At 41.2% G+C, this 23,671-nt stretch overlaps 1 protein-coding gene across 1 annotated transcript in view; it reads left to right on the forward strand.

The window, feature by feature from the left end:
• Nucleotides 1-23,602, forward strand: part of WDFY3 (WD repeat and FYVE domain containing 3) — a 245,607-nt gene extending 222,005 nt beyond the window's left edge. The window contains exons 59-65 of the mRNA XM_006885255.1: nt 2,215-2,394; nt 8,750-8,932; nt 10,307-10,403; nt 13,575-13,898; nt 15,131-15,242; nt 15,698-15,895; nt 22,912-23,602. Coding sequence (XP_006885317.1) covers nt 2,215-2,394; nt 8,750-8,932; nt 10,307-10,403; nt 13,575-13,898; nt 15,131-15,242; nt 15,698-15,895; nt 22,912-23,035 — 1,218 coding nt within the window. The 3' untranslated portion in view covers nt 23,036-23,602. The remainder of the gene's footprint in view (nt 1-2,214; nt 2,395-8,749; nt 8,933-10,306; nt 10,404-13,574; nt 13,899-15,130; nt 15,243-15,697; nt 15,896-22,911) is intronic.
• The last annotated feature ends 69 nt before the right edge of the window (nt 23,603-23,671 follow it).

Here is a 23,671-nt window from a genome sequence, read left to right on the forward strand (position 1 = left end):
AGAAGATTATATATATCTATATATATATAATGTATTTCATTAACACAAATATTTTGCCAGAATTAATATGTAAATTGGATTTTTGCCAAATATAATTTGCTTATTGATTCCATCATCCCAATTCATAAATCCATCACAAGTGATTTTCTTTCAGCTGGAAAAAAATAAGTCCTTTGACTCTTTTTCTTTTCTCATTTGTGAGACCCTAAGGCTCTGACAGACTCATGAATGTGCTCAGTAAGAGGTATTTAGTTAAAAAGTATTCTGCTTTAGAGATTTGGTTGAGGTATTTTTTATAATAGCATGATTCTGATGCTTATTTAAAGATTCCTTATATAAGTCATCATCTTTTCTTATTTTAGTTTGGAGTAAATTTACTAATTTTTTTTTAATGGAAGGTACATCTAAGTGTTGTGGTTTTTTTATGATAGAAATTTGAGAGGAAGTGTAATAATACTGCTCTCATTTATTAAGCATCTGTTCTATGTTGGACATTGAACTACTGGTTTAAAAATATAAATTATAGGCAAGCTTTGCTGGCCGAGTGGCAAGAAGCTACATTGCAATCCCAGAGATGCATGGTTCAAATCCAACAGATGTTTTGCTGGAGAAGGAGGGACAACCTCCTCCTATACCAGTCATATCTGATTTGATGGTTTGTTGTTGTTATGTGCCGTCGAGTTGTTTGCAACTCATAGCGACCCTATGCACAACAGCCCTAAACCCTGCTCTATCCTGTACCAATCGCATGGCCTCTGACACACCCATCCCGATTACCCCAATCACTGAATCAAACCACCTCATAGATGGTTTCCCCTCCTGCGCTGTCCCTCCACCTTACCAAGCATGATGTCTCTCTCCAAGGACCTTTCTCTCCTTACAACATGCCCAAAGTATGTCAGACAAAGCCCCAGAATCCTTGCCTCCAAGGAGTAGCCTGGCTTAACCCTCTCCAGGATGAATCTGTTTTCTTGGCAGTCCATGGTACATTCAGTACTCTTCTCCAGCACCACAGCTCAAAGGCATCAGTTCTCCTTCTGTCCTCCCTAGTCATTGTCCAAGACTCTGATGCATAACAAGTGATTTGATGGTACACACACAAAAATAATAAAATTTTAAAATATATATAAAAAATTATAATCCTCACAAAAAAACCCACAGCTTAGAGAGGCTAGGCACATGTACATAGTCATATTTAATGGTGAATCCAGGTTTTAAATGCTACTACGTCTGACTCCCAAGCTATTTTAAGGGTAAACCCATAGCATGGTGTGTTAAATATCTCTCAGAAAAATAGAACCCCTTGTATGTGCACCAACAGCCATCTTTGTGGACCAGAAACAGAATTGAGTGGCTAGGTCTTGAAGTTAGCCATGTTGAGACATACAAAGTTAACTATATTTTGCTGATCCAAACTTTCTTCACACACATGAGTGATTTCCATTTAGAAAATGGACTTTGAAGCTAGTGTGCCAGTAAGCCCTTGGTAGAAAGCACTTCTAACTTAAAACCGTCTTCTGGGGTTTGCTCAGCACACAGTAAGTATTCCTGTGTAACCAAAATAGGAAGCCAGCTGATTATTTCAAACAAGCAGTTTTTCTGCCAAGGAGATGGCCCCTTCTGAAGTCTCAGGAACTCCCAACAGGAATCTGAACTTCTTCCCTCATGTTACTTACTTAATTTCCCACAGGACCATGACTCTGGTTCTGCTTCTCGGAAGGTGTCCCTCTTGGCACAGAGCACGTCCAGATATCTGTCATCAAATAGCTAGATCTCAGCAGTTTAGCACAACTGGGCCCACATTCCCCTTTTTTCTTTCTACAACTATGTAGTGCCACCACCTGCATTATTAACAGTGTTATCAAATTGTATGTGGTTTCTCTAAATTGGCTTAACAGGAGTTGATGACGTAAAAGGATAGTTTCAGAGTTTAAAGTATCCTTTTGGGGCCACGATCAATATGTGTCCATGTAGAGTGGCATTTAAAAATCTCAAGCTGGGTTGTGGTTATCATTCTCCCTTCTCCTAAGGAAGAAGTGATGTAGAAGTGGAGTTACGCACAGTTGGCAAAAGAGAAAGACCTTCCAGACAGCACTGACCAGTGCTGACCCCAGCGCCCCTACTGGCTGTCACCTTTGAGTGTGTCCAGGAGCTTCTGATGTCATTTATGTGCTGACATGATAATCATCAGGCTTTTTCTTTCCGCACACACAGGCCTTGCTTGGTCACACTGACACTGTCACCTGTGCCACAGCATCATTAGCCTATCACATTATCGTCAGTGGATCCCGGGACCGAACCTGCATCATCTGGGACTTGAACAAACTGTCATTCCTGACCCAGCTCCGAGGTCATCGTGCTCCCGTTTCTGCTCTCTGTATCAATGAGTTAACAGTAAGTGTCTCTGTATCAATGAGTTAACAGTAAGTGTTAATTGCCCGTTCTTGCTTACGGTTGATGAAACAAGTAGTTTTTACCAGCCTAAATTTAAAACGCCTTCTAAGATAATAGGAGCTCATTTTGTATAAAGCAGCTACAAAGTGTATTAGCTTACGTGCTGTTTACAAAAAACTATGACAGGGCTGCATATAGCTGTGACTGTGAGGATGGCACAGAGCCCTTCACTGTTACCCTCTGTTACACCAGGTCCCTGGGAGTTATAACAACCTACTGACACCTAACATCAACAACACAGCTCTGTTTGCTGAGCTGCTGAGTCAGAACCAACCCCTCACTGACCTGCAGTGGTTTTATAGGGCTGTAAACCTCACAGGAGGAGTCTGCCCATCTTTTTCGCACTGTGTAGAGTGCTGGATTTGAACCATCAGAGAAGTGTGCCCTTTAGCAAAAATCCCAGTGGACTATGTCACCAGAGCTTCCTGTATAACAGCAAGTGATCATTAAATTTTGTAGCCCAGAGAGCTGTTTTGCCTTAAAATCTCAGCTGTTTCATAATTTAAACACAGAAATTGTTTACCTCAAGTAAAAAAATTTGTTTGAAGAAAAACAAAACATTCTAAAAGGAGTTTTTTGAAAGAAAGAAAGTTCTAGATTTACTAAAGGCATTAAAAACTCCTTTTAAATATTGTATATGATGTATTTAAATTATTAAGTAGTGAAAATAATAATGTTTGGGTAATCACACAAGAAGGAAAAAAATCATTATAGAACCATTTTTAAAGCATATCCCACAATCATCAAAGGATATAATTTCTTCTCAAAAGCAAGTATTGTACATACAAATAAAGTAAAGCAGAATAAGATAAATGCACTCTCTAGGAGTGTCCGTACAGATCCAGTACCACTGAGGTATTCAGGAAGGGGGTGCTTTGCTAAGGTGGGTTGAAGAGCAGGAAGGCTTGAGCATGAGTTTACCAGAACTGAGGCCCCTGTGTCCAGGATAAATGATCCCTTGTAGAAAATGCCCCCATCTGCAGATCCGTCTTGGAAATCAGTAAGAACCAACCCCAGCCTCATCATTTATTTCCTGAAAGTATATTATACCCATTCCCACTCTTCTCCATAATTTTGCCACATGACAAAGTAATTCTTGCCACAGTACCAAATGCATTTATATCACCTACAAAAACAACTTTCCTTTTGAAGAAAATGGTATCTTTAATTTTTACCCGAAGTTACTAGGCATTATACATGGATTAAATACCTAGTTGTCACTCAAATGGGGAAAGAAAAAAAAAATCCGTTCTCTTGAATGGTGCGTAATGTCTGGTTGATAAATCATAACAGTATGTTGCTGTTGTTGTTGTTGTTGTTGTTAATATACCATCAGGTTACCTGTGACTCATAGCGACCCTGTGTACAACAGCCCTAAACTCTGTTCTATCCTGTGCCAATCTCACTGTCTCTGACATACCTACCCCCATTACCCCAGTCACTGAATCAGTTTATCTCATCAAGGGTCTTCCTCTCCTGCACTGTCCCTTCACCCTCCCAAGCATGATGTCCCTCTCCAAGGACTGGTCCCTCCTTGCAGCATGTCCAAAGTATGTCAGATGAAGCTTCAGAATCCTTTCTTCCAAGAAGCAGCCTAGATTCATCCTCTCCAGGACAAACCTGTTTGTTCTCTTAGTAGTCCATGGTATATTTGATACTTCTCTCCAACACCACAGCTCAAAGGCATCAATTCTTCTATCATCCCTAGACATTGTCCAGCTCTCTGATGCATAGCAAGTGATTGCATAGACCATGGCCTGTATTAGGTGCATGTTAGTCTCCAGACTGACATCATTGTTCTTCGGTACTTTGGAGACTTCTCTGACAGCAAACTTTCTCAATGCAATTCGTCTTTTCCTTTTTCTGGCTGCTGGTACCAAGAGTGTTGATTGTAGAGCCAAGCAAACTGAAGTTGTGAACAGTCTCAAGCTCTTCATCATCTATCATGATGCTGTCAATTGACCCAGTGGTGGGAATCTTTGTTTTCTTGCTGTTGAGCTTCAATCCATATTGAAGGCTACAGTCCTTGATCTTCTGCAGCAAGTGCTTCAGGTTCTCCTCAGTTTCAGCAGCAAGCAGGGTTGTGTCATCAGCGTAACACAGATTGTGAATGAATCTTCCTATCTTCCACCAATCCTAATGCTACACTTCTCATAGAGCCCAGCCTCCCGGATAATCTGTTCTTCATATAGATTCAAAAGGTATGGAAGGTATGGAGATAGGATACATCCCTGGCATATACCCTTCCCAGTTTTGAACCATGCAGTGTCCTTGCTTTGTTCTGATGACTGCCTCCTGGTCCAAGTATAGGTTTCACCTAAGTACGATCAAGTGTTCTGGGATTCCCATTCTTCTCAGAGTCAGCCACGGTTTGTTATGATCCACACAGTCAAACACCTTTGCATAGTCAATGAAACACAGATAGACATTCCTCTGGAACTCCCTGCTTTCAGCCAAGATCCATCTATATTAACTACGGTATCCCTAGTTCCATGACCCCTTCTAAACCCAGCCTACACTTCTGGCAGTTCTCTGTTGATATACTGTTCCAGTTGTTTTTGGATAATCTTCAGCAGAATCTTGCTTGCATGTGATATTAATAATATTGTTCGATAATTTCCACACACTGTTGGATCACCTTTCTTTGGAATGGGAACAAATACAGATTTCTTCCAGTCAGTTGGCCAGCTGGCTGTCCTCCAGATTTCCTGGCACAACTTGGTGAGGACATCCTAGTGTAGCAGCTGTTTGTTGAATTATGTCAATTGGTATACCATCAATTCCTGGGGCCTTTTTTTTTTTCTTTCAAAGCAGTTTGAAAGAATAACAGTATACAGAATTAAAATGTGAGGAGATAAGAGGGAAATATAGTAGAGATGTAATAAAAAAATCAAATTACATTTTACATCTGTTTGAAAGAGTTGGTCCTGTACATGTTTGCATCTAAAGTTGCTGTTGTTATGTACCATTGTTGTTACTCATAGCTGACAATGCAGTGGGGTTTGAGAGTCTGTAAATCTCATGGGAAGAGATTGGCTGTCTTTGCTCTCACAGAAAGCAGCTGGTGGATTCAAACCTCTTGCCTTTGTGTCATCAGCAACAACTCCTTACTCACTACATCACCAGAGCTCTGAAAGTTTTCGTAGCAGAGTTATGCTCCAGGAGTGTTGCCCTGCTTCAGCCTATTAATTCCACCATTTAGAGCATTTGCTTTGGTGGTTTTCTTAATTTAGACACACTTTAGCAGACTACTAGCCAGCTATATTTGAGCCAGTGTAAACTGACTGTGTTGGAGAAGTTGCTGCAAAAAGTTGGAGAAGTTTTCTCCAGAAAGGAGGGTTTACTTTTGTTTTCTTTTTAATATGCTTTCTTAATCTCTCCTGAAGAGATTTATTTTCCTGGAATGTTTCTTCAACCAAATCTCAAGTCTGCTTTACCTCAGTCTACATTTTGGGCCAAGTGCACTTTGCAGTTGCCTTTACTTTCCCTTCTCAGAACTCTCCCACACCGCCATAGGGTTTGCTCTAATGAAGGCTACCCTGGGGTAATTGAGGGAAATTTAGCCTAGTACGAAGTACAGCTGCTGGCTGTACTCTCTCACAAAGACAAAGACCACTTACAGAAACCCGATTACTGGCATCATATCTAGATCTAGTGCAAGTGCTCAAGCGAAATTTAGACCAAGAAACAGTTGCTCAAACTGAACAAGGGAACACTGCATGGTTTAAAATCAGGAAAGGTATGTGTCAAGGCTGTATCCTTTCTTCATAACTGTTTTTATGTTGAGCAAATCCTCGAGAAGCTGAACCATGTGAAAACGAATATGGCATCAAGATTGGAGGAAGATTCATCCACAAACTTGCGTAATGCAAGTAATACAACCTTTCTTAAAAAATATGAAGAAGGCTTGAACGACTTAACTGATGAAGACTGAAGACTACATCATGATAGATGGAGAAAAGATTGAAGTTGTTAAAGAATTAATGTTACTTGGGTTCTCAGTCTACACTCATAACAGCAATCGAGGAAAAAAAAGATGTGCTGTATTGGGGAAATCTGCTGTTGAGGACCTCTCCAAAGAGCTAAAGAGCAAGGATGTCCATTTAAAGACTAAGGTGTGCCTGTTCTAAGCCATGAATTTTCATTTGCTTCATAGACTTCTGAAAGTTGCACAGTGAATAAGGATGATCTAAGAAGAACTGATGTTTTTGCCTTGTGTTGGTAAAGAATATTGAATATCCCATGGGCTACGAAAAAAAATCTATAAATTGGTCTTGGAGGAAGTGCAACCAGAATGGTCCTTAGAAACAAGCATGATGTACCTTCATTATTTTGATATGGCAGACAATTGGCAAAAGAATTTAACATTTGTCTTTGAAACTCAAGAAAATGGGAGTTGTCAGTTCAGAGAGCCTCTAGACTGTACTAAATTCCTTAAGAAATCACTCAGTACCAGTTTTCTTTTGCCACCATTTTAATTCCAATTTTAAAATAAGAAATTATAGTGTCACCAACATACTGACTTCTCATATACAGATACATACTGGACAAAATAGTTTCTTCTCTGCCCTGTTGTGTTGATGGTTGGGCTAATTTTGCTCATTAAGAGAAGATGCCTCTAAATGGAAAGTGCAAGGAATCTTGTAAACAATAATAGGACAGATGAGGAGTTGATTACCTCCTCATACTACAAAAAATATCTTCCATAGAATAAACCCTTACTAGGCATTCAGAAAGTGCAGTCAGGGCACTCTCCAAGTTACTGAGGAGCAATTCAAGGACTAAGGTGCACCTGATTCAGACCATGGTCTTTTCAGTCACTTGCTATGCTGCTGAGAGCTGAATGATGAGTAAGGATGACAGAAGAAAAACTGATGCTTTGAACTGTGGTGTTGGAGATGAGCACTAAATATCCCATGGACGGCCAAAAGAACAAACTGATATGTCTTGGAGAAGGTGCAGCGAGTGCACCTTGGAGGGAAGGATGGCAGTGTCATCTTGTATACTTTTTCAGCATGTTGGTAAGAAAGGCTATTCCTTTTAGGTTGGAGAAGGATGTCGTTCTTGGGCAGGTGGAGAGCCAGGGAAGGAGGGGAAGACCCTCAACCCGGTGGGTTGAGACAGTGATTTCAGCAATTAGCCTGAGTGTGTCAGAGGTTGTGAGAACAGCACAGGATAGGACCTGTTCAGCTCTGTTGTTCATAAGGTATTTCTGAGTCATACTCAATTCAATGACACCAAACAACAACAAGTGACTCTGGAGGGAACTTTCTCTGGTGGACTCAGGAGAAAGGAGTTGTGCTACCAACCAGACACGGTGGTTCAGATCCACCAGCTGCTCTGAGGGAGAATGGTGGGCAGTCTCCTGTCCTGTGATTTACCACTTTCGAAAACCTCCTGGAAAGTCAACCAAATCAGTTCTGACTTGCTGGCACCCAGCAACAATAGGTAGTGTTATGCATTACGTGTTGCCTTGGCTGACCAAAAGATCAACAGTTCAAGTCTAGCAGCTGCTCCACGAGAGAAAGATGGACAGTTCCATTCTTGTAAGGATTTACAACCTCAGCAACCCAACGGAGGTTTGCAAGTCGGAATCAACTCTAGGGCACTGTGTTTGATTTGGGTTTAGGCAGTAGGCTGTTACTAGGAACCCCTGGGTGGTAGAAATAGATCATATGCTTCACTAATGTGCTAGACCTGCAGGTCTACCGAAAACATCTTGGAAGAAAAGCCTGGTGGTACACTTCTTAAAAAAATCCTCTTGAAAGCCCTGTGGTACTCCCTTCTCCTCTGACACACATGGGGGCGCCATAAGCAGCATCAACTGAAATGGTGATTGTTTTTTTTCAACCATGAGGTTAGGCCATAAACTAAGAGTAGAGCCTTCTACTTTTAGTTTTCTTTGAGCACCTATCAGCCACAGCTTGCACTCAGTTTTGAATTCCTAAAAGAAACCTTTGTAAGGGCCTTTGTTTAAGCTAGAGTGAGTCAGTGTGGAATTCCAGGACACCTCAGAAATTATTCAGTCACCAGTCCATGTACTGTTGTTGTTGTTGTAGTATACCTTTGAGTCAGAACTGACTCATAGCTAACCCTCCAGTATGTTTTCAGAGTTGCAGCTGGGTTTGAATTGCATTCTTTTGGGTCTACAGCTTAACTCTTAACCACAAAGTCTCCAGAGCTCCCTGTCTATGCACTGAGTTTAAAAGCTAGCCCACAAACTCACTTTCTTTCTGAAAATGGTATGTTGTGGAAGGGAGCAAAGAGAATGAAGGCTTGTTCTTCATCTCCTCAGGGGGACATTGTGTCCTGTGCTGGCACTCACATCCACGTGTGGAGCATTAACGGGAACCCTATTGTGAGTGTGAACACATTCACAGGGAGGAGCCAGCAAATTGTCTGCTGCTGCATGTCAGAGATGAACGAATGGGACACGCAGAACGTCATCGTGACAGGACACTCGGATGGAGTGGTGCGGGTAAGTGAGCCAAGAGCAGACCTCATCCACTGCCCTTGCTTACCTGAAACTTGTGAAGCCGCCCACTGTTGAAGGACTCTGGCACAGCATGTGATGTCATTTAACAAACTTCGCTCTAATAAGTCAGTCTGTGACCACTGTCTGCCTAGTATCATCAGACATGGTGAACATGGATGGCTAGGCCTCTTTCCTCCTATTGAGAGGTCTGTTAGGGAAGGTCACTTAAAACACATGTTCCTGTTGCCATGAAACTTGCTGAAAATGCCAATTGCGCAGTGACTATAGTCTGTCAGATGGTTTCTTAGAGACAGCACAGTAAGGAGGTTTCTCTAGAGAGAGAATCACAGCTGAGAAAAGATGTCTGGAGTTGCCCATAATTTCACCCAGAACCTGTAAGCTAAGTGTGGTGCACTACTTTCTTTGTATTGAGCATCTAAAGAAAAGAAATCAACAAAGAATTCACCTTTTAGTCTGTTTAAATATTTGGGTTTCTTTTCTCCCTCAGATTTCCCTTATTCCTCTTTTCTTTAGTAAATATTAGCATTTTCTCTGTAAAAGATCAGCTGAGTGCTGAGCTCTTTAGTCACTGTCAAACGTTAGAGATACTGCAGTTATCAGCCTACTCCTTCCACCGCCCCCTGTGCCTCAGACTGTGCACACCATGGAACCTGCTTCTTCCAGAACAGTGAGGCACAGGACTGGATCTGTGTCATGTTAGGACAAAACTGCATCCCCAGATAAACCTGGGAATCCAGTGTGCTCTCTGCTGGCTGGGAAATCCACAGTAAACTTGACTGCATGTGAGGTTCTGAGAGATTTTTACACGGAAGCAGAGCAGCTCAATTTGTTAAACTCGGTTTGCAAAACTTAATTGACCCCAGTCTTTTTCTTTCCACTTTTAAGTAAATGCCTTTTAACACCTCATGGAACTGTTCGGAAAGCATTATTCTAAATGAAGTAACCCCAATTCCTTAAACTTTCCATCTTCATTCTGTTTAAGACTTAAATAAAGATACAGACATGTCCTCATTGAAATCTGACCCAAGAATGAATGCCATTTATGCCTTACATAGCTTATTGCTAAAATATGTGCATTTATGTTGCCTTCAGTGTTATTTGTAATGAAACTAAGTGTAAATTTAATATATTCATGCTTTCAAATTTGCTGTATCATGACTTTTTAAGCATTTGTAGACCACACTCTTACTTATGTTTGTCCCCTGCTGCATTTTTTAATATGCAAGAAATCTAACTATATGTAATAATGCAAACTGTGTGATTTGTTAGCCTCCACCCACCCAAGCCCATTTTCACTGAGCAGCATTTGCGTATTTCCTTAATCTGTTCCTTAACGTTCTACTCATTTAAAACCAGTTTTGGAGAATGGAGTTTTTGCAAGTTCCTGAAACACCAGCACCTGAGCCTGTTGAAGTCCTTGAAATGCAGGAAGACTGTCCAGAAGCACAAATAGGTATTCAATGCTCTATAAAATATTTTTCCATAGTGTTGTAGTAACTTACTGATGCTATAAAAGCAAATTCAACAAGCGAATAGCTTTAAGGACAAATTGATGTTCTCACCATTGAGAAAACTGGAAGTTCAAATTCAGAGTGTGCCTCTTGAGGAGGGTCTGTCTTTTTCTACTTCTATTTCTCAGAGTCAACAGTGCTTAGCTTTTTTGATATTTTCACTGCATCTTCCCCCTTTTTGAATATTCATGTGTGTTCAGTATTATTATTATTATTATCATTATTTATTTTTTATTATTATTATTATTTTATGTGTACCGTCAAATCGGATCTGACAGGTACAGGAGGAGATTGTCCCTCCTTCTCCAGCAGAGCATCTGGTGGATTCGAACTGCGTATCTCTGGGATTGCAGTGCAGCTTCTTGCCACTAGGCCACCAGAGATCCCTTGTTCAGCTCTTTTAATGACAAAAAGTAATTAGGTTAGACCCTAGCCTACACTGGTAGGCCTATATTAACACAACAAAAGACAATCCCTCTTTCCAGACCAAGTCATATTCACAGGTAACTCGGTTAGCATAGAGTTGATGATGACCCTTAGTAACCCTGTAAGACAGTGGGGGCTGGCCTCCATGGTTTCTAAGGCCAATCTTTATAGAAACAGACTGCCAGATCTTTCTCCCATGGAGAGGCTGTTGAATGTGAACTACTGACCCAACAGCTAGCAGCCAAATGCTTAACCACTGTGCCACCATTTCCTGTTGCAAGGGTTAGGATTTCCATCCTTGTCATTCAGTCCATGATAAGTAGTTTTACTCTTGTTTTTTGCAAGTCATTGTGAATAAAGTTACATCACATAACATAAACATGAGCTTGAGGTTGGGTATTGCTTTCAGAATCACAAGAGCAACCTATGATACAGTTCCTTAGTACAAATGTGCAAGATTTTCTCAAATTCACTTGTCAGCACTCAGTGTGGTAGCATCCTATCCGTGAGTTCTGCTTTCGACATGAAATAGAATCACTGGCTTCCTGGCATACCAAAAACTTAGACTTGCAGCTCTGAAAACATTAGTGTTAGGTAAGTCAAATGCCTGCTTCTCAGTCTCTCATCCCTCTCACTTATCAGCTGGCTGGCTGAGTCTGTATAAGAGAGCTGCATCGTGTTTGTAATTCACAGAGGCAGTCCAGAGGCTACTTTCAGTAGGGTAATAAGTTGACCTGAAACCTGGTGGCACAAATATTTAAGTGCTCAACTATTAACCAAAAGGTTGGGAGTTCACTTCCCCAACTGTCACCTCAGAAGTAAGGACAGGTGATCTGCATCCAAAAGGTCCCATCCTTAAAAGAGTAATAGAACACTTCTCCTTGTGGGGTCACCATGAGTCCAGATCACCTCAGTAGCAATCCGTTTGTAAAGCACTTAGGAAATTTCCAGTAAAATAAAGAAGGGAGCAATTTATATACAGAATGATTTAAAACAATGTCATAAAGCCAGATAGAGTGAGATAGGTTTGGGTTACTAATCTCTAGATTGAAAAGCATTGATTTAAAACAATTGGCACAAGGTGCTTTCTAGAAAGGAGCAAGATTTTTTTTTTTTTAAGTTTGGCCTTTAGATTGTCTCTCAGTGATTGATTAATTTTGGTGCACTGAGAATTCAGTGTAAGTTTAACTATGTGATGGAGTTACTAGGGGAAAAATGTTTCTTGTCAGAAACAAGCATCCATATATTTGCCAGAATGGTTTGTCCATGCAAGAAGCAGAAAAGATCCCATGGGCAGGATGCTTTAATGCTTATAGTACCATAATGCATATAAATTTCCACGTAACAATCAGTTGCGTTTTATGTGAGTGTTAGGGAACAGAAAACTTCAGTGAGTATTTGTGGTTGCTTGTTTACCTGTAATCGCTAGATTACTTTATCCAGTATGTTGTGAATCACTTTTCTTCCTTTGAAGTAGGTTTCAAGTTAATAGCCGTGAAAGCTGAGATGAATAGTTAGAAGGGGATGGGATCAGAATTGGAGAGGAGAGACATTGTAATTGTATGTCTTATCTGCCTTTTGTAATCTTTTTATGGAGAAGGTTAGACAGAATGGTAGAGAAAGGTTACCCACAAGGAAAGACTCAACACCATAGAAGTTGAGATCAAGTACTTGAGTAAAAAAAGAACATAGGTAAATGAAATAGACCCTTTTTCAATAGCCTTAAAGCTCATAATTGTACATGGCTGAAGTAGTTAGAACAGAAGGAGTCTGTTATAAGTAGTTAGAACAGAAAGAATCTATTTTAACTAGACCAATGGTGGTAGTGAGTGGAAGGTAGCAAATTGTAGTATTAGCATTGCTGAAAAAAAAAGATGGCTGTGTAATAGGCTGATGTTTGTGTTCTTTGTCTCCCTTTCTTCAGTGATACATACCTACTTCTCATAAACCGTCTCCTACTTACATTTTAATGCAAATAAGTAAAAGTTGAAGTAGGGAACCACAGAACAACAGTGGAAAATGAGAGAAAAACAGAATCCTACATTACATTTTCATCACTCACTCATCCATTTGTCAAGCGTTCATTGTCAAGATTTGTCAAGTATTCATTGATTGCTGTATGCAAGACAACAGTTCTTAAAGCAGCTGGCCACTTAATCACTGTCATGTTGAAAAGAAGACTATCCAAAAGTAATGATTTATTAGAGTGAGAATTTAAAGTATAGGAGTGCCCCAGAACTGAGTCCTGAAGAGAGAAAATGGTTTGGGCTAAAGGGTAAGAATTTAGGGAAAGAGGTGTTTAAGCTATGCCTTGAAAAATAGACATTGTCAGAACACACAGAAATTAAAGAACCACAGGCATGTGCATTAGAGCAGGCCTGCGTGGAGGACAGTGGCACCATCTTGCTGGAAGGTGGTAGGGATTGTGAGTGGGATTGCTAGGAATTTGCAAAGGCAGGTTCGGGCCATGAAAGACCAAATGGAGTCTGAGGCCTTTGGCCAAAGTGTACTCTGTGAACTGTTTCAGAAAAATCTCTCTTTTTTTTCTATATTTAATCTAGTTTAAAAAAAAATCTCACTTTTTTTTCCTTTTTATTGTTAACATTCAGCTTTAAATTGGGTCCACTGTGTTTAAACTGGTAGGAAAAATAAGAGAAGCTAACTCTAAATGTATATATGTTACACAGGGCAGGAAGCCCAAGACGAAGACAGTAGCGATTCTGAAGCAGAAGAGCAGAGTGTCAGCCAGGACCCCAAGGAGCCTCCCAGCCAGCCCAGCAGCACCAGCCACAGGCCCAGGGCGGCCTCGTGCCGAGCCACAGCTGCCTGGTGCACCGACAGTGGCTCGGATGACTCCAGGCGCTGGTCCGATCAGCTGAGCCTAGACGAGAAAGATGGCTTCATATTTGTGAACTACTCAGAGGGCCAGGCCAGAGCCCATCTTCAGGGTCCCCTCAGCCATCCCCACTCCAATCCTATTGAAGTGCGGAACTATAGCAGATTGAAACCTGGTAACTTGAAGTCTCGTATCTTTGTCTCTTTCCTTGTAGAAGATATGTGTGTTGGTAGATCATGACATTGGGGCCTAATTCTCCCAAGCTTCAGTCCCGCTGTGCCCTGGGCACCAGCCTTTCCCCACCCCACCCCACCCCCGACTCCCAGAGGCCTTGTGAAACGAGCAACTGCAATGTGGGGGGTGGCTGAGTCTGACTTCTGCCCACTTCATAAAGGGGAAATGTCCTGATCAGTAATGTCCTTAGTACTAAAGCAATAGCTACATGGTCAAACATGCACCCCATATACTCCTGCACCTATTCCTACAAATCATTGAGTCCAATATTTATTGCAACTTGACTCACAGACTTTGGTCACAGTTGTACAGTTTATTAGGCAAATGGGTTGGGGAGTAGGAAAGGGAAAGAATATCACACTCTACAAGCCAGATTAATAAGGCACAGTTCCTTAATTAGTGAAAGTGCAGTTTCATTTTAGCAGCACACATGCAAGAAGACTAGTTTCCTCAGTCATCCAGCAAGCAAAACCTTTAACTGTGGCTCTATCTCCAGGGTTCCTTTGGCTCATACATTGTCATAGTCTCAGCAGTGCCACAATTTATTTACCCTCTCTCCACCACCATCTCTCACAGTGTGTAAAGTGTTCTCTTATAATGATCCCCCCCGCTGTTGATGATTTGCAAGACTGTGTGTCCACATTTAAGGTAGCTGGAGACCATGCCCCCAACAAGGGCTAACACAATGACTAGAAAAGCTTATTTTCAAGGTTTCTGACACCCCAGGCCAGTTTGGTTACTTCTTTTGCAAAGAGGACTTCAAGATGCTGTCTCACCATGGTGTCTACATTATGTTGAATGAGTGTTGAAGAAAGGTGCCTCAACCCAAAAGCTGCATTCATTCACAAATCAGGTTTTGAAAACAGATTCATTACGCTTACCAAAATAACAAAGTAGAGGCAGGATCCTCAGTCAAACTTTTTTATATCTTCTTGTATTGACCATACCTCCTTTTTCCCTCCAGTTTTTCTCTGCAAATGGGCTATTTTCTGACATGACCTATGAGTAATGTTAAAACAGATTGCTTTTACCGTCAGCCAGCACAGCATCTCCTGAGAACTTGAAAAGCTGCTATCACTGTGTGTTGCAGGCTGCTAGCTTTAACAACCACCACGGTAGGCCATGTTGACCAGTATGGTATGGCATGCCCTGTCTTCTGCTTTTCCACTCCAGGGTACAGATGGGAGCGGCAGCTGGTGTTCAGGAGTAAGCTGACTATGCACACAGCCTTTGACCGGAAGGACAATGCACACCCCGCAGAGATCACCGCCTTGGGCATCTCCAAGTGAGTGTCCACCTTGGTCCAGTTTCTCTCCAACAATTGTTTAGCCAGGGTCCACATGCTATGCCAGTCTTTGGGGGAAAACAGATTTCATTTCTGCTGTTTTATGTGGCTGAGAGAAAAAGATTCAAAGAAGAACACTGCCAGGGTTGGAATTTTATTTCTGAATTTCAAACGCAAGAAAGGCTTTCTTTGTCTGTTCTTCAAAGGTGCAGCAAGGTCTGATGCAAAAAGAGCTGAGATAGGAATGTAAAGTCAGGCTCAGTTCTATTTTTGTAGCTTTCTACTTCCCCTTCTGATTAGCTCTCTGCCCCCATGACCTTCATTCCTAAGCATGCGCACTCACACACATATACACGCGGAATGAGTTAAGAGAGTCTGGGAAAGCCAATCACTCAAGAGCAGACAGAGACACTGCAGCCCTCCATGAAGTAACTTTCCGTCTTGCTCTCCTGCAGGGATCACAGTAGGATCCTCGTGGGTGATAGTCGGGGCCGAGTTTTCAGCTGGTCTGTGAGTGACCAGCCAGGCCGTTCTGCTGCTGACCACTGGGTGAAGGATGAAGGAGGGGACAGCTGCTCAGGCTGCTCCGTGCGGTTTTCTCTCACAGAAAGACGACACCACTGCAGGAACTGTGGTCAACTCTTCTGCCAGAAGTAAGATGAGACGGCGTGCATTTTGATTGAGAGCCCATTAGATTCTGAGAATGTTAATTATGTCCTGCTCTTGGGTTCTGATTTGTCCTGCTGTCCCCATATAAATATAAACCAGTCTTCACCTTGTTCTTTTTTGTTACCATAATTTCAAAAGCACAGTACAGTGGGAGCTCTGGTGGCCTGGTGGTAAGGAGCTGCACTGCGAGCCCAAAGGCGTGTTCAAATCTGCCAGCTACTCCATCAGAGAAGTAGGGGTAACCTCCTATACAATTTACTGCCTCTGAAAGCCCTCTCGAGTATAACCTATGATTTGGTCCTAACTCGACAGTGCATAGAAACAACAAACAATACATAAAATACTCCTCTCACAGTGAAAAGTACAGAAACAATAAACCCAAACACCTGGACACCTATGACTTAGAATGAGCAGATGTCAATATTTCATGTTTGGTTGAGAGATCCGTGTGATTTTTGTGTCCATAAACCATTACAGATGCACTTTAGTTTTTTTTTTTATGAGCACGTGTTACCTCCTTACATAGAACAGAGTATTTCTTGGCATGATTTTCGGTTTCCCATAGCTAGCATATTGCATGTACCATCCTGTGACTGACTTCTTCTAGTCATTATATTTTTTTTTTGAGATTCATTCATATTGTTAGCTGTTATTTAGACATCTGCTTTTACTTTTTTTTAATTACTGTCAGATATTTTGCTATATAATTATATCAATTTGTGTCTTTTGATGAACACTTAAGATTTCTTTTTTACATTATTGGTACTATAAAAAGAGGCAGTGCGATTAATTATTTTGGCCTATAATACACACCCCCCTACATGCCCTTTTAACAGCATGTGCTCGAGTTTCGGCAGTGGAGGTAGCACACGGTGGAGTGATAGCGCATGGACAGACCCTCAGTCTTAACCCACTAGTGGCTGTGTGTGGAAGAGCTGTGTTCCTAGGGTTTTTGGTGGCTGACATTTTGAAAGTAGATCAACAGGCCTTTCTTCTGACCTACCCCTGGGTGGACTCGACCCTCTTAACTTTTTGTTTAGCAGCCAAGGGTGCTAACTATTTCCACTTCTAAGAGACTCCAGAGCTCAAGTAGATGTTGCCAGACTACTCTCCAAAACAATAGTGCCAGTTTATACTCCTTCCAGGAGAAATGGATATTTTCCAAATTCTTATTAGTGGTTAGTATTGCCAAACTCCTTTTTACTTTGGCCAATCTGATAGCTAAGAAAGCATACTTTCATGTTTTAACCTGCAATGCTAGTGAGGTTGAACATCTTTTCATATGCTTCTTGGCCGTTTGGAGTTTCCTCTTGGATGACTCTTGACCCATTTTTTTTTTATTTTGAAATGCTTTCCATGGGCATATCTTCTACCAATAACATTACAACTTTATATATGTTACGTGCAAGCTTCTAATTTTTAATGTCAGACTTTATTACTTTTTTGTATGCCCATTTTGGTTCTTAAGAAAGCTTTTGCGTTTGCAAAATCTAAGATATTAAGGGCATTCTTCTTTATTTTCTATTAAATGTTTCCAAGTTGTCTTATTCACCTAAAACCCTTTCATTCATTTGAGATCTACTTTGGCATATAATACAAGGCAGGGATTCCCACCACCACCACCATGTATGTGTCAAGTCAGTTTGTCCTCTCCCCACTGATGTGAACCTGTCAGACTCTGTTGTTGAATGCTATTCAGTCACCTCAGACTCATCGAGGCCCTAAGTTGGATAGAATGGAACACTATTCAGTCCTGTGTTGTCCATATAGGGGGTTTTTTGTGCATCCACTGTGTTAATCTGTTCATGCATAGTTCTTCACTTTTGATGCCATAAAACAGAAGAGATCATGGACAGCACATTTTGGTTGGCTGGCTGGCTGATTGGTTGGTGTGGATTTTTTTCCTTTTGAGTTTGTGAGGAAGAAAAGCCAAAAAGGACTTCTAAAAATATTTATTATTACAAGAAGCTTCAAATCCCTCTCATATGTTTTGACACTTAGTCTTTTACATTTAGGCTTTTATATTTGACTTTTATAAGTTTGTTTCACCAAGGTCAATCTTCTGTCTTGAAACCATCCTAGTTCTTAAGTTTTAGGCCTTGCTCCATTGCTGACTCTCTACAAATCACTTGATCTCTTTTAAGGTTCACCAGCAACAGAATAACTTGAGTAACTAGGGTAGTGCTCAGGTGATTGATACATATGCAAGATCCTTTGAAAGAGTGAGCAGGACACAAAGTCGTGTGTACTTCTGACTATTGCAAGCGTCTGTTTTTGATACAGTTAATGCAGTTCTATGGGTAGAACTTGTTTTATAGGGAAGATCATGATCTTTGAACTTTTGGTGACGAGAAAGACTCATTGCAGTTGCTACAAGCAAGTTCCCAAACCTCTCTGCACTTGTTCCTTCGTCTGTGAAAAATGAGTACAAACACCTTTCCTCATAGAGATACTGAGAAAAATAACATATAATGAGAAAAATAAGATGATCTATAGCATAAAGCAGAGTTTTTCAATACAGATGTTCTGTAAACATACCTAATTATTATTTTTTTAGAACTATGTTAAGGAGTTTTTTCTGGGTTGGCATTCACTTCCTACATAACATGCCTCCAGAAACCCTATGAACTTTGATGAATGTCAGTAGTAGTTGAGGAGCTTTGAACCTTTTGTTCATAGGGTCGCTATGAGTCGTGCTCAACTCGAAGGCAATTGACAACAACAGCAGTCTTATTTAATGCACAATAACTAGAATATTAACCAGCTTTTTGACAGGAACGTCTATAAATTTTGCACAAGGTTCTCTCTTGAGATTCATACTATATATATCCTGTTATATTAGTAATTTTCCACAGAATGTTAGGGAGCAGTGATATTAGCCTCAAGACTAAGGTTCACCTGATCCAGGCCATGGTCTTTGCATCAGAGAGCTGGACAGTGACTAAGGATGACAGAAGAAGAATTGATGCTTTTGAGTCATGGTGCTGGAGAAGAGTATTGAACATACCATGGACTGCCAAGAGAACAAACAGGTTTGTCTTGGAGAGGGTGAAACTGAGTTTCTCCTTAGAGGCAAGGATTTTGAAGCTCCTTATCACATACTTTGGACATGTGGCAAGGAGGGACTGGTCTGTGGAGAGGGAAATGATAGTTGGGAAGGTGAAGGGACAGCACAGGAGAGGAATACCCTAAATGAGAGGGATTGACATGGTACCTGGGGCAGTGGGATTAAGTGTGTCATAGTCAGTGAGACTGGCTCAGGATAGGGCAAGCTTCAGAGCTATTGTGTATAGGGTCACTTTGAGTTACAGACAACCCAATGGCACATAACAACTCCCACATATGCTCTGGCACACATATCTGATCTCTCTTGTTTTTCTTTCAAAATATTCTTCAAATATGTGTAAAAATGGCATCAAACCTCTAACGTCATAAGGGAAAAGGAGAATCACTATCAACAGTCCAAGGTTGATTCCTGTGAGGTAATCAGACATACTTCCTCCCTCCAACCTTTTCACCAATTCTAACGCCAGCCGCCTCTCCCACAAGATACTGTTTCTCTTCTGGGTTGTGATTAGTTGCAGTGGCCAAATAGAACTCATGGAAACCCGTAATTACGGAGTTATTTAGGAAAGTAACAGAATGAGGAAAGACTCAGATCTTTCCCAAGTCTTTACTTCTCTTTGAACAGCACAGTCTCCTCTCAGCAGGTATTGAAAGCAGGATTTTCTCTGACTTTCAGCCTCACCCCTCCCCCTGCTTTGACCAAGCTCCTCAGCTCCATCAGTAAGTGCCCAGAGACCATCCACTGCACTAGGAAGTCTCCTGAGTAAAGATGCCCAGCTCTCATTCAGGAGGTCAGCCATTCCCACTGTAGCCACTTTACTTCCAATTCTACTGCGTCCTCTCTGCCACCACATCTTGCCGTCTCATGCTGCCTTCTGCATATTAACAGCTCTCTCTTCTGTCTTTTGACTTTCAGTACATGGACCGTGGATAAAAAAAAAAATACATGTTCCTCCCAGTTCTTATTTTCCTGTTTCTGAGATGGCTGGCTCATTTTCCAGTTGCTGCTGTTGTTGTTGTTATGTGCCATCAAGACACCTGCAACTCATTGCGACCCTCTGAACAATAGCTCTGAACCCTGCTCTGTCCTGAAGCAATTTCACTGTCTCTGAAAGACCTACCTCATTACCCCAAAATCTTCTTTTAGAATTCCACGTATTCTCATAGTCCTACACCCTACTACCTCATTTGTATTCATGGAAAATTATCCAGACCTCTTGGAGGAATACAAGCACCTTACTTACATGGTCCAACTCAACAGCATGTAACAACAGCAGCAACTCAATCATTTGGTAGGAGTTAGCAGACATGAATGAAAAGATCATTTTACAGTGACCCATTGAACCACAGTAATTCTGTAAACTATCCATTGCTATTATGTGCTGATTGGAGGCCTTGAATGGTTATGATCCAGCAACACAAGAAAATTGTGTCCACGAGGGTGAAGTTCTGCCCATCATCAACGTGCCCTTCAATTATTGACAAAGTTCATCAGCTTCCTGAGCATTTCCTCAGAGTGCATAACATCTCAGCCTATGTGCTTGTAGCACCTCATTTATTCCCTACACACTTAGGTACACTAATTGGTTAATTATAATTCTCCAATTTAGTCTTATGAAAAGCCAAATGGCAAGTGCTTTAATGTCCCAACCAAGATCACACCTTGCTTTAGTCCATGAATAGGCATGGTGGATAGTTTTTGAAGAATTTGAGCATCTCTTAAGTATATTCTATTTCAAGCAGTCCTCTTAAGACAAGTAGAAAATGAGAACATTTGAACCAGACAGAACAAACTACCTGTTTAAGGAATGCCTGATTAAGATATTGTTTAAAGCCAGAGGATCTTGATAGTGTCCAAAATGGCTTTTAAAATGTACCATGAGTTCTCCAGCCAAGTTTAGAAGGAATGTGAACCAGTCCTACAGGGATAGTCGCCTCATAGCTATGTATACCCTTTGACCTCATCATGTAAGAAGTGCTTAATTATTCTCATTTCGTTTTTTTCTTTTGTTGTTGTTATATACCATCAATTCACCTGCTACTCAAAGCGACCCTTTATATACAACAGCTCTGAAGCCTGCCCTGTCCTGAGCCAGTCTCACTGACTGCAACACACCTTCCCTCATTACTCCAGTTACTATATCAATCCATCTCATCTGGGTTCCTACACTGTCCCTTCACACCTTCTGAGCATGATGTCCTTCTCCAATGACAGATCCCTTCTAGGCACATGCCTAAAGTATGTGAGATGGATCTTCAAAATCCTAGCCTCCAAGGAGAAACTTGGTTTCACCCTCTCCAAGACAAACCTGTTTGTTTTCTCAGCAGTCCATGATATGTTCAAGACTCATCTCCAGCACCACATCCCGGACACGTCAATTCTTCTTCTGTCATCCTTAGTCATTGTTGAGCTCTCAGATGCATAGCAAGTAATTGCAAAGACATGGCCAGGATCAGGCGAACCTTAGTCTCTGGACTGACATCGTTTCTTCTCAGTACTCTGGAGAGGTCCCTGACAGCAGATTTTCCCAGTTCAGTTCTTTTGATTTCCTAGCTGCTGGTACCAAGAGTGTTGATTGTGGAACCAGGCAAGCTGTATTTGTTGACAACCTCAGACTCTTCTCCATATATCATGGTGCTGCCCATTGGCCCAGTGGGGTTTTTTCTTTTAGTTCTCTTAAATTTATTTTTAAGTCAAAGAAATATCTTTTTCTGGTTTAACATTGCTTTCCTTCATGATGTTGTTGTGGTGGTACATGCCTTTGTGTCAACTACAACTTAGAGTGACCCTTTGAACAACACATCTGATCCTTGCCCTACCCTGAGCGTTCCTTACAATCTCTGATCTGATTGAACCTATTGTTACAATCACTGTGTCAGTCCCATATTTTTGAAGGTCTTCTTTTGTTTATCTGACCTTTCACCTTTCCCAGAGTGATACCTTTTTCTAATACTGCTCCCCCTCCACCAGGGCACTATACCCAAAATATGTGAGAGGTCATTTCACCATACATGCCTTTAAGGAGCAGCCTGGTTAACTTTTTCCAGGACATAGTTTATTCTTGGCTAGTTTGGAGGCTCATGTGTTTAGTGGGTTTAGTGGTTGGATTGTGGAAAGTGGATCCTCTTGTTTTGGGTGTGGACAGTTTGGTTGCTTTTTATTTCTTTCGCAGACATGTGTGAGCTGATTTGGACTTGCTGGCTTTAGCTAACAAATGAGCTGCGGGCTGGAAACCTCTTGTTTAGAGTCAGTCAGGACCTGGTGGATGGGCCTTGGCATTTAAAAGTCGATTGGGCCCTTGGGACTGCAGACCTCACGCCTGATACTGTTTTTGGGACAAACATTCTTCTAAGTGGTTCAGCACTGATCTGTCAGTTTGCTGTAGTGAGGTAACTTGGGGTTGCTGTGATGCTGAACACTGTGCCACTTGGGTGTCCGATGCCATTTCAGTTACCCATGGTGGACAGTGTTTGGTGGAGCTCCCTGTTTAAAACGGATTTGGAAGCAGGAGTGGCATTCACTTCCTGAACAACATGCCTCTGGAAACTATGAACTTAGAGAAACAACAGTAGTTATAGAACAGGGTTCAGGTCTTTTGAGTTGAGCTCAACTCAACTGCACTTAACAATAGTTTATTCTTGTGGCATTCCATGGTATTTTCTATCTTCTCACCAACACCAAAATTTAAAGGCATCTATTCTTCACCTGTCATCCTTATTCATTGTCTGTCTTTCATAGATTGAAAGAAAGAACACAGTTCCTTTCAGTTCTTTGTCAACTTCATGAACATAAAACATTCACCTGGTATTCTGTGGCCTTTAATATTATTGTACTGCAAGCCTTTATTTTTATTTTAAATTAGTATTTTGGGCTACAGTCTTCAAACAAGGAAAAGGCATGGGAACTAATTGATGTTTTTTCCCTTTCCATTAGGTGCAGTCGATTTCAATCAGAAATCAAACGCTTGAAAATATCATCCCCAGTGCGTGTTTGTCAGAACTGTTATTACAACCTACAGCACGAGAGGGGTTCAGAGGATGGGCCTCGAAACTGTTGAAGATATCAACAAGCTGACTGGAGACCATGGTCTGTAGGACTCCTGCCCGATTCCCCTGCCACAGCTCCCAGCTCTCGGAAGGCATTAAAACAGTCTCCGTTTACACATCTCTTCATACCACGTGTTTGAAGTGCTGAATTCAAAGGGATCATTGAATAAACGGGTGTTGAGTACAGTATCGGGGCAAATGCTATTCAGGTGAACAGCACAAGAAGAATATGAGGTGGTTCCTAGGAGCAGCATTTTTGATATTCCATTCTCCCTGTTGAGAAAGGTACACAAAAACGTCATTCCCTGTCTTTCCTTGCATCTCATTTTTTTTAGAACTGCTCATCCTTGTTTAAGAAAGCCAACAACAACAACAGCGGCTGTTAGGAGATGGTTGTAAATCTGACTTCTTTGCAAGTAACTGTATATTGTAAATAAATATAAAGGCCTTTTTTTCTAAGTGAGGACTTAATGCCTGTAACATGAGACTTCAAACTAAACCACTAACTCAATGAACTACTTATGGTTTGTCTGACATCTCTCATTTACCAATTAATTATACATATGTGTTTTTTAAATTCTTCAAGACATTATCTGTGGTCTTTTTTCCCTCCTTTCACATCCAGCCTGTGTGCCTGATATCCTTTC

Source organism: Elephantulus edwardii, unplaced genomic scaffold (assembly GCF_000299155.1).
Source record: "Elephantulus edwardii isolate Elephantulus edwardi_28Jun2011 unplaced genomic scaffold, EleEdw1.0 scaffold00042, whole genome shotgun sequence".
NCBI classification, from domain to species: Eukaryota; Metazoa; Chordata; class Mammalia; order Macroscelidea; family Macroscelididae; genus Elephantulus; species Elephantulus edwardii.